The following is an 11764-nucleotide window of genomic DNA, read 5'->3' as shown; positions in this document are numbered from 1 at the left end:
CACAGTTGAGAGATTCGCCCCCATGGTGTGGAGCCATTTAAACAACTGCTCCCAAAAAGAGTTTTGCATCAGTTACTTGGCACATTGGCTGTGCCCAGATTCTGTGCCACTTTCAAACGTCCATCACAAACTGCCACCTGCACACTAATTCAGTTGAATTCTTTGGCTTCATGATGGAGTGCCTGTTACACCGTTCGAGCGTCATCCCGGTCGTCATGGCAACAAAAGCTACACAGCATTGTTCCAGCGGTACAAGGGAGCGGGGTGAGCAGTGACTCATTTGTATATGAGAAATAAAATGCATCCCCTTTAATTTACTTTTTAACAATAAAAATGTGACAGTTTAAATGTTAATCTGAGCCAAATGTTTGACAAAAAAAAAATAATCCAAAAACCTTTTTCTGTTTCCAGAGATAATTCAATTATCTGTTTTCAAGTGTTCATCCTTATACAAGTGATTGAATTTATTCTGCATCATGAAATGAAACAAACATATCAAATTCACAGTTGTTTTATTGTGGTGAATCGTTTTGAGAAGATGAGTCTTTTGAAAAAGAAGGCTAAAGCGCTCACCTTGATCAAATTTATTCCACTCTCCAGCGTGTATAGAAGCAAACATTTGCCTCGGATAAAATTATATTTAACCATTCCACAAGGAGTAACCCCGCCAGCAGACACTGCTGAAGAAGTTTGGCAAGACAAAAGAAAACATGAATTGCATGAATTGTCATTGTTTGGGCCGAAGAAGTAAAAGAGAAGCCTTGTGTACCTTTCTATCAGTCAACACATTTCATAAATAGTTGGATTTGTACACAATTGTCCAAGAAACTTGCAAAAATGCTTATGCAACAAGGAAGTGGAAGGATGACAAGTCAACATGAAGGAGTGTGAAGGCCCCCCCTTAAAGCTGATAAAGAATACAGTTGATATATAAAAATAGACTTTTTTGGGGGTGAGGAAAAAAAGCCACATTTTAATGAGAATATAATTGTAGTATGACAATATGCAAGGTTACGAGAATAGCTTTTAAATGTTTCAAGAATATCAATGCGGTTTTACGTGAATGAAGCAAGAATAGTGTGACACCCTCCCCCACCCCGCAATCGCAATTGTGCATTTATTACAAGTTGTACATTTCTTGTAATAGAAAGACCGTCCTAACTTTCTTGCCAAGTAAGATTAACTTATAACAGATGCAATATTAGGACCTTTTCCAGTAATGTTCCAATTAATGAAAATGTCTTTGCCTTGTCGTATAAATTTTGTTGCAGTTATTTTTGATAGATCAAAATTTTTGAGAAAGTGTCATTTCTAATATTTAGATTGAAGAGTAAGTATGAGAATGAATTTATTTTCCAGTTATATTACAGCTTTATTCTTGCAAGCTACAAGACTATTAGTAATATTATGCCTTCATTCTAAACTACAACTTAATTGTCATAATTGTGGTTTTTTTTCCCCTCTTTTCAGTGTGGTATAATGTCATCTTCCAGGAAGTCAAAACTAGCGCGCGTTTTGTTCCTTCAGGAGAACAAACTCTCAGGTGATTAAGAAGAATTTAAATAGTTGGGAAAACAACAACAAAAAAAAAACAATTTTAATTCAAAGTATCCAGAATGAATGACATTTAGTAGCAGAAATTGTGCTGTTATTGGAATAAAACATCTGTACAAATCAACATTTAAAACCTGCTCACCCACAACACTTCTTTTGAGCTTATTCGGAGAATAACAGCAGCAACAGCAGCCCCCCTGTACCTCCCCAAAAATAGGAAAAAGGGTGCGCCCATTTCAAAGAGGGCACGGGTTAAATTAAAGCTACATTTTGTGCAATTTTATACGAAGAATATAGACCACTATAGCTAGTTAGTAGCCAAAGATTAAGGACACTTCATACAATTGGCGATGAATACAGATCTGTCTACTGTGCTGTACATGGCGTCATATTTACATTCTATTCAACTGCTTTATTGACATTTTACACGGCTCACAAAAAGTGTGAATTTAAGGATGAACCTGATATGCACACTGAGCTGGACAGGTCAACTTAATTTGACCTCTCAACCTTTGATCGCACATTTCCAACTGTTCGTTTCAATCCTAATATCCCAACCTTTTTTTGCGAGTCGTGTAATTCAGTGTCTCCGTTATGTGCAAAAAGAGAGACCATTTCTGATGATGTCTTACCAGCGTCGTCTGATACGCCTCGTGTGACTGAGCTAAGTTTCGACGCAAGCGAACCGGAAAGATCGGAGACACAACTTGCCTTACCTCGAACCTGCCTGCAGCTACTCTAGTCTTTTCACAGGCGGCCACAGACCTCACCTTGTTCCCGACTTTAAACTGCAACAAATGACACAAGTGGTATTTATCTCAGCTCAGGTGCGCATTCAAAGTCAACGTTTCCATCGGGAATGGACATCCAGATCCAGTGTGCTTGGATGCTTGCTTATCGTCCAACGTTTCCAATCAACCCGTGTAACGGGGAGGAGATTCTCTTACCTCTTGCCTCTGCAGACAAATCTCAACTTGGGCACAAAAAACAAAAAAAAAAAACACGCTGTGACCACTGTGAGTTTCTGACGATATCGGTGAAACATCTCCGCAGTCCTTGTCTACAAGATGAACTTAACATCACTCTTAAGGTTGCCATGGTGATGCTGTTGGGGGCTGGTGGTGGTGGTGTTATTATTAGCGCTGAAGCGGTTGGGAAGGATCCTCATTTTCATGGTGCCGTCGGCGCCGCAAGAGAAGACGTGATTGGCCGGCCCCACCTCCACCTGCATGACGCCCGTGCCCAGGTTGCGGAAGAGCGACTGCCGAGCGTGTTCGTTGGGGAAGCAGTAGAGCAGGCACTGCGTGGCCAGGTTCCACACCTGAAGTGACATGGGAGTTTTTTTTTTTTTCTGAGATGAATGCGTAGAAACCAATCGAAATTTGTCTCTGGGTCGTGATAGCCACTAATTGACATCAATCATGGAGCAGGTTGGTCGCATGGTTTCCCCGCCGCATAGCAAGCTGATGGGAAGCTGCTCAGTTTGAAAAGCCAGCATGGGAGTCATTTTATGTGATGAGCTCCCTCACAGGCGCACAGCCTGTATATGTGACTTAATTAACATCACATAATCTGGCTGTTCCATACGCGCCCATCAAACACTCCGAACTCCTTGCTGCTTTTCAATCAGCCGGCATGCAATTAAATACTTCACATGATGGGGGAGGTGGTTGGGAATCTAAAGCAGATGTGATGACGGTTTGCCAAACCTCACATTTGTGTTAATCGTCAGATTATGAGATGCGTTTCGTCTCATTCCCGACACCTGCCTGCAGTTGCTTGGATACCCTGCGAGACTTAAACTGTTTTGCTTTTTTATTCATTTTTTTAAGAAGTCAATACATTCTTGATGATCTCTCATGGCACACAAAAGTGCCACTGCACAGTGGCTGGAAATCACTTCCTTAAGGGCAAATGTGAATCGTCCACTATTGACAATATTCACTCGTTGAACATTAGAAAGCCAGGCTACACACTAACCCCCCTCCTGGGTGGAGGTGGCACAACGCACCTTGAGGCTGCCTTCGGCGGAGCCGCTGATGAAGCAGTCCTCGGTCGGGTTGACTGCGAGCGCTTTGACGGGCGAGTCGTGGGCCTGGAAGCTCTGCCGCTGGTGTCGATGAGGGAGCTCCAGAACGCTGATCCAGCCCTTCCTCCCGCCCGTGATCAGCAACTGCTGCCTGGGCGCCATTAGCAGCACGGTGGCGCCCGACTCGTGGCAGAAGAAGGCTGGAGAAAGAATTGAACAGAGGACCCGTTCGAATCTTGACACCATTTTCTTTATGATGAAATCGTGTCCCGAGTGTTCTGCGTGCTCACCGTGTACAAGGCTGTTAATAGGAGTCACCAACGTGTCCCACAGACACACATTCCTATGGACAGAAACAAAGCACTTTTTTCCCGTGGTTAAGGGAAACACATTGGAAGGCAGTTGAATAAATTGTGCAGTGGCGCCTCTAAGGCCTTTGAGATGGTTTAAAAAAAAAATCTATTAAACCAGTGTCCCAGAAAGGACCTTAGCGGTTCCATTGAAAACAGAATTTTGTAGATTATGTTACCGGTTGTCTGTGGACAGACCCGCAGTGGCAATGAGGGAGGAGGAGCCCACAAAGACAAAATCATGAGCCGTCTTGTTGTGGCACTGCAGAGTCTGGTGCGCACACACAGATACACAAGATGCTTACAAACACTGACAGTAATCAAGAGGCAGCGGAATAGTAAACCAAATGAAAAATGTGAGTAGAAGGAGGAGGTGAAGGAAGAAGACCAGGGGAGGAGGAGCAATGGTGGTGGATGAGACATCACCAGAGTGGGTTTGAACAAAAAAGGAGAAGACAAATGTTGTCAAAGCAAAAAAAAAAAAAAAAAAGAAAGAAAGGGGAGCACGTGACCAAACAGGCGGGTGTGCAGGCGTACCAGATAAGGTTTGGGAGCGGCACCGCTTGTGTTGGTCTGCCAGAGGCTCAAAGCGCCATCGGCATCCACGATCCCAAACTGTACAAAAACAACAATTCCTCTGTTAGAATTAAGTCAGAGAGTTCATTCCATGTAATTTTTTTTCCTCCACAGCAGCCGGCTCAATGTCAGCTGCACCGGAGACACCTGTTGAGTTACGTCGCCCGCTTCAGGTAATGCACACCGCGCGGTCTAAAAATGCAGCGTTTACATAACTGTTGGAAATGTTTGCAAATTCCGCCAGCGTCTCTTTTGCTCTTTTTGGGCTGGGCTGACAGAGGAGACGGAGACGGCGTCGAGGCACCATCTGAGGACATGTTTCGCGGGAGGCGAGTGCACTCAGCTGAAGAACAATGTGCACTGAAGCCAACTCCCAGCTGTGCTTCGTGCCAACACGAAAAGTCGAGAAATTATGTGTGAAGATGTCTTTCGGTGGGACAAGCTCACATTAGGGCAAAGAATCGTGAATGTTTTTTCAATAAGGCGAAGACCAATGGGAGCAATCGGGTGACTTAGCGACCTTATTTCCTTGATGGTTGAATCGAATCCTGGTCACTCTGGAGTTGCCTGGACTTCTGAAGCAGATGATCTGCTGAGAGTGACCCCACTCGAACATCCTCACGCTCCCGTCTTGAGCCCCTGTCAAGTCTGCAGTAACAACAAGAAAGGAAAGACAAGGATTATATCATCTGTGAGGTCCCAGCAGACCTAAGTAGGAATAACACACAGACCTAAAAAAAAATTAAGTCTAAAATTGGAATAGTTCATTACTCTTACGACAAAAGAATCGACTTTGAGGGCTGAAACATGCTTGAAACGCAACATTTGCAAGCTAGTGCATCCTGATGACAATGTATAAAGGGTAGAAGGTTCCTATTACCAACGGCAGAAAACTTAATTGTCCGACCGATTTAATATGCTGATATTTCTTCAACTGACATTTTCCCCCCAACACATTACAAAATAAGACACAGATAATGACATTCCAACATCCTTCCCTCAATTTTTTTTTTTTGGGGGGGGGGGCAATTTTTGCATATAGGAGGCCTATATGCAAAATATTTAAAGCGATGTAACGTAACAAGGCAGACAACAGAGTGTCAATTAAAAAGCTCTCAACTGTCACCGGAAAGGCAGATTTGTACTTACAGTACGGCAGCGTGGGATGTGAGGTCATTCTTCTCACATTGTTGATATTTCTCTTGATCATCTGAAGGAAGAAGGTGAAAATGAGGAGGAGGATGAGAAGATACGTGAGCCAACACTGGTGCAGAACCTTTTGAGTGACGACTGCTCAGAACAACGAAGAGCTTCGCACGCCGAACACATCACATTGTCAAGTGTACGCGCGAAGGGGCTATGTGTGATTGACACGGATATCTGTCATGCAAATGTTGGATATGTCCCAATGGATGCAGTTACACCTGCACAAATTGATGGGATTTAAAAGCTGCCACGTTCATTAAAAACAACATCAGCAAGGTATTAAAATACCAATCAACTAATAAACCCAGACAATTAACTCCATTTTTGATAAATAGGCAAAGATCTATTAAGCTGTGTGATGTGAATGCCGACAGTCTTGAGAAGCTGTGGTTCTTACTGACTGACTGCAGAGTTATTAAGAGCAAGGGGGTTCCTCTGGCGAATGTGAATGAAGGTCACTCACAAACATTCGTCTCAGCGAGTGAAACCAAATCAATCTTTTAGCTGCTGACGGCAAATCGAAACCAAAGGCAGCCCTTTCTGCGCAGTGCGTGGGAATTCAAAGAGCAAACATCGGAGGCTTATTTGACAATTTAGCAAGCACGTTCAGATGGTTGAATGTGATGCTGAGTGCATGTTGATCGTAATGGAATGGAATGCAAATGTTGAATGCGATATGCTTAGCTGTAGTCACGCTTTGTCAAACACGACGCAGCGACATCCCGCTAAGGAAATCAGAAGAACTGACCACCGAAGCTCCCCGCCCCGTCTGATGGCCTCCTAGCCAAGGCATGTTGATGGGCGTGCCGGGACTGCTCCGAGTGTACGGCGTGGTGCCGTGCAGGGTGACAAAGTCATCATGCGCGTGGATTACGAGGAAATCATCCGTGCCCACTCTGCGGAGACAATAACGTTTAGCATCAAAGTCGAGCCACAAACGAAAGGATGTCGGCCATGTTGTTTCAATACAATATCTTAACAAGCAGATTTGACAGTAAGAAAACACAAGGCTTTGTGTTCAAATGGCACTGGTCCAAGCTTTCGTCTAACAAGAGAAAGGCAATCCCTCGCTAACCCTTTCGCCTCAACCTCCTCGTCATCGATCCACGTCAAGATCTGTGTGGCCAAAATAGACGACACATCCAACTCCTGAATGTCATGTGTAGAGGCCATGACTAAGCAATTACGATTTGCCTGGAAGAAACACACAAATTGGACACACAAGTGAGTGGAGAAAAGTACAGAAGACCTGTTTTTGCCAACTTTTGGTCACATATTGCATAAAAGATCACATCATTGATTTTGGTGACAGCACATCTAGGGGACCTAGGGGTCCTACCTTGTTGATGGCAAAAGCCGTGATGATGTCTGACTCCTTGTGAATGATGCGGGCTTTCCCCCCAGGGCAGCCCAGATCTGACTCAGTCTGCACACACACGTCAAATCATCACAACTTTATAAAGATTTCTTCAGGGCAAATAGCTGCCATCACTTCACAAAGTATTCCGTTTCTAACTGCAAGGAACCATTGACCTGACAAGATAAATAAAGTGTCAAATGATTCTTTTTTTTCCCTCCCGCTTTCCAAGATAAAAATGACATGCCAGCAGCCAAAGCATGAATCGGGCCCTGTTTCTTTGTGTCCAACACTGTACATGCTGTCAGTGTATTTATGTGCGAGTTTGTTGTGCCTTGCGGGGTTAGGAGAGGACATGTGGGGAGGGGGGGCTTCATCTTGCCGCAGTGCTAACCGCCAGCGAGCAACATAACCGGGTTAGCAGCATGACACAGCGGGCGCGTAGTGGCCTATGAGCAATAAGTACAGGCACAACCGCCGAGGTGACCGTTATTTTGTGGTTCCACAATTATTCAACATGAGACGCACCCTTGGAGCAGGAGATTAAATCACAGTCTTTACAGCCTTTATCCGAGAGGAAACGGCCGTGGCTCTGTCTGTCAGATGCGATAAAGTACGATTTGACTTGCAGAAATCTAAATATGGTAGTTTGCCATTTACGCGGCGCGCATATCTCTGTGGGACGCAGATCTACTGCGACAGTGTTGGGTCCAAGAATGAGAATCTATTCAGCTTCATGCGTCAGTTCTGTCAAATGGTGAGACAATTCGGACCATACTGAGGCACAAGAGCGAAAATGTGGTGTGTTTACAACATCGGCCTATGGAACAAAGTAGGTTTATGCTTCACCTGAATAGAACGGAGAGATGTATCTTAGAACAGGGGTGCCAGTTCTTGGGTGAAAATGCATGTGCTCTTGTTTTGTCATCGTAACAAGATGACACAGCAACGTGGCTTTTCGATGGCAAAATACAAAAATCCATCCATCCATCCATCATCTACCGCTTATCCGGGGCCGGGTCGCGGGGGCAACAGCTTTAGCAGGGAAGCCCAGACTTCCCTCTCCCTAGCTACTTCTTCCAGCTCTCCCCGGGGGATCCCGAGTCGTTCCCAGGCAAGCTGGGTGACATAGTCTCTCCAGCGTGTCCTGGGTCTTCCTCGGGGTCTCCTCCCGGTGGGACATGACCGGAACACCTCACCGGGGAGGCGCTCAGGAGGCATCCGAATCAGATGCCCAAGCCACCTCATCTGGCTCCTCTCGATGTGGAGGAGAAGCGGCTCGACTCTGAGCCTCTCCCGGATGACTGAGCTTCTCACCTTATCTCTAAGGGAGAGCCCGGACACCCAGCGGAGAAAACTCATTTCAGCCGCTTGTATCCGGGATCTCTTTTTTTTTTTTTTTTTTTTCAGCGGCTGAAAAAAATACAAAAATAGGCAATGTAATGCTCATGCCAGTAAGTTTTCATTGACCAGCCACTCACACTCCTGCACTGTACTATGGTTGATATCGTTTAACAGCATAAAGGAACACCAGTCTGCTGGTAAATTTACATTTTTTTTCTTCTGCTGGTCAACTATACCGGTTGTCCTCATTGTGCATAAAGAGAAGAACTTTGAGGCAGTTCTCAGAATGACCTCGTTGCGTAGCAGTAAAAACTGCTTTTGCACTGAATAATCTAAACCATTTAACAATTATTTACACGTTGAAATGGTAAACTGCCTCTTATTCCCCGACTAATTGCATAGTACAATAGTAATGTGTATAACACATTAAAAGATAATCAAAAATATTATGAGCCTGTTTGTTGGATAAAGCAAGCGTGAACAATTGCTACGCTTCCATCATCGCTGAAACGTGTATGGCAGGGCACTATGTCACGTGGGTCAAACGTTTTCCTCAAGTGACCAATTCACACATCTTCGAGCATATAAATAAAGGATGTAAACCTTTTACCGATAAAAGCTCCCACTTCACGGGTTATTTTCTTGTCTTAAGTGGCATGGTAGATGTGTTTTTGCAATATAAAAATGATTGGGTTTTATGTTACCATTTGTCCACAGACACGCCACATGCTTTATTCCCCATCCCTAATACATATGTATACACATTAATAACAATACATTTACTGTATATGACAGCGGTACCTGATGGTTTCCTGTCTCGTCCATCCCTGAATATTTCATGTCAGTCTGGTCTTCAACCAACTTTAATAATTTGGCAGGGAAAATAGACAACACAAAGCGCGCGCACACACACGCACACACACGCACACACACACACACACACACACACACACACACACACACACAACATAGAGAAAGTAGTGGGCCATGCATACAAACACATAGAGAAAGTGAATTATTGTGATGTTAATCAGACAGACAGCAATCACTTGAATGAAATTAACACATCATCATGCAGATGGAGGCAGTAACAATACATTTCATCATGCACAGTTAAACAAAACAAAAGAAAGGATTTCATCTGAAGTAATAATGACTTAGTTGCCGGGTAGTTGTATAAAGATGTGATTCCAATTCTGCATGAGCAAAGCGGTGTTATTTGGTGGCATTTGAATGTGGTAGGTGTGCTACGTTCATGCATGATAAAGTGCAGTGAACGTGTTAAATATGGTATACCTCGCCAGCGTCATGTTTCTTGGTGAAGATGTTTTTAATGAACGTCTCCTGCACTTCATCTTGCTTCACTAAGAACTGCCAAAGGCGCTTGACAGGGAGCGCTGAATGGCGGCTCGTCCTGGAAACCAAAATAAAAAAAACGTGTGTCAGCTGCATGAGCTCACTGAAGCAAAATTAAAAGCTTGGAAAAAAATACATTGCCGTTTTATGTCACTGTTGTAGACTTGTAAGGAATATTTAAGCTTCTGCATCTATCAAGGACAGTAAAAACATGATGTTAAAAACAAACGTCAATTTAATAAAATGTCCATAAATGGGATAGGAAAAGGAGCTGCTCCTTTGATGGCAGAGCGATACACCATAACACCGCACAGCATTTTTTCCCCCCAATTGCTCTGATATGATGAATCTACAATCACTTCGATAGAATTCTGATATATGAATAGGAATGCCCACCGCTCGGGTCACATGAGTACCTGAATGGGGTATTGGACGGTTCAAACAGTGCCTTGTGCTTGAGTAGGGCAGGGCCTGGCGTGACGGCTTCCTCTTGGAACTGTGTGGTGATATACTTAGAGGGAGGACCTCCAAAGAGTTCCAGTCTTTTCTGCAGCACCTGCTCCCAGCGCTGCAGCGTCTTCAGCACACTGTGACACAGCGGGGAGGCCCCGGGCAAGTCTGTGCCAAGTGGGATTAAAAACAAGACAAAGGATGACAATATAGCGACACTGCAACTAGCTGGATGCGTGTGCGCACCGCGGCTAGTACTGACCCAAAAGATCATATCCTGCCATGGGGTAGAAGGACTTGAGGTTGACTAGCACCAGCTGAACCATTGCCAAGCGCATTAAACACCAACTGGAAGTAGAAGACCCATGCACTATAAATAGCTGTCCGGAATATAATTATTTACAATGGCTGTGATAAAAATTAGGGCTATAACATTATAGACAAGCCTGCTTTTTATGTCCATAGACAGAAAAACAGGACAGTCAGGCTTGAATTATGTTGGCAAGTCAGATCCATCCACCTGTATGAATTGTAGTTGGTGTGTTCTTTTTGAGGTGAGTTGGGGTCAAATATATTATCATAGTCATCCTCGTCCTCTTCTTCATCTTCACTGCCTTGGCTCTCCTCTGAGTCGTATTGAACTCTGTTTTCCGACGGTGGCAGGAATGGCTAGTGGAACAATAGAACACAAAAATCATGAATATGAGCTTCGTAGGAAAACAACATTGGAGATTTTTTGAATAAAAATCTTCAAGGTTACTTTAGCGATGAAGTAATCCCAAATGCTGAGCTCTGGTGGGACAAAACATTCTTTGAAAATGGAAGCGGCTTCATGGTCCACCACAGGTTCGGGCTTGGGGCTGGAAGGGGGCTCCTTCTCTATACTGGATTCTTCCTTCGATCCGCTGCGTGACGAGAGCAGCCGGAACCGTCTGGGCTTTTTATCAGAGACGTCTGTTCCTGGTGAAGCTGTGGATTTAACAAGCCCATTTTAAAAGTATCGATCTATTTTTATTTTTTTTTAAGTTGCTATCAAAGCAATGCAACAAATCAATGATGGGAGAAATATTGCAATGATCAATAGTCACTCAACACGTCAATACGTACACAAGCAAAATGAAACGAGATGCAGGTTCTGTATGAAAAAAAAACCTTTCAGAAAAGTTATTGGTTGTGATTTACACTGTCGGTGAATATTGTTTCATAATAATTACTGTTGGTTGTGGTTTGCGCTGTAAACCTGAGATCATACTGTGACATGCGTTTATGTCTGTAAATTAGGCAAACAAAAGTGAACAGATGGATTGTGTCTGCTGTGCTTTAAGCATTTCATCTTATTAGTTTAGGATTAAGGGGATTTTATCTTGATAGCAAAATCACTGAACAGCAGTGCTGTATAACAGACAACAATTAAAGTAAAAGCCCTAGTAAAGTTGCACAGCGAGGACATGAGCTAAACAACTCTCTTAGTAAGTCTGATAACATCTTACAACATCCCAAAGACGAGAACTAATTCCGCACAGTTGATTAAAATTGGCCCAC

The 11764-nt window shown here is 43.8% G+C and overlaps 1 protein-coding gene across 2 annotated transcripts in view; it reads right to left on the bottom strand.

The window, feature by feature from the left end:
• Nucleotides 1-1460: 1460 nt before the first annotated feature.
• The window catches only part of LOC127602155 (dmX-like protein 1), a 39974-nt gene continuing 29670 nt past the window's right edge, over nt 1461-11764 (bottom strand). For both annotated transcript variants that reach the window (XM_052068062.1, XM_052068063.1), the window contains exons 36-51: nt 10983-11191; nt 10743-10891; nt 10485-10570; nt 10189-10390; nt 9713-9830; nt 9218-9277; nt 7055-7141; nt 6791-6909; nt 6464-6611; nt 5659-5719; nt 5030-5157; nt 4471-4548; nt 4113-4204; nt 3874-3926; nt 3566-3783; nt 1461-2875 (exon numbers count right to left, since the gene is read on the bottom strand). In XM_052068062.1, coding sequence (XP_051924022.1) covers nt 2615-2875; nt 3566-3783; nt 3874-3926; nt 4113-4204; nt 4471-4548; nt 5030-5157; nt 5659-5719; nt 6464-6611; nt 6791-6909; nt 7055-7141; nt 9218-9277; nt 9713-9830; nt 10189-10390; nt 10485-10570; nt 10743-10891; nt 10983-11191 — 2069 coding nt within the window. In that variant the 3' untranslated portion in view covers nt 1461-2614. The remainder of the gene's footprint in view (nt 2876-3565; nt 3784-3873; nt 3927-4112; nt 4205-4470; nt 4549-5029; nt 5158-5658; nt 5720-6463; nt 6612-6790; nt 6910-7054; nt 7142-9217; nt 9278-9712; nt 9831-10188; nt 10391-10484; nt 10571-10742; nt 10892-10982; nt 11192-11764) is intronic.

Source organism: Hippocampus zosterae, chromosome 6 (assembly GCF_025434085.1).
Source record: "Hippocampus zosterae strain Florida chromosome 6, ASM2543408v3, whole genome shotgun sequence".
Taxonomy (NCBI): Eukaryota; Metazoa; Chordata; class Actinopteri; order Syngnathiformes; family Syngnathidae; genus Hippocampus; species Hippocampus zosterae.
The sequence above is the reverse complement of the archived record's forward strand: the minus strand, read 5'-3'. Positions and strand labels throughout refer to the sequence as shown.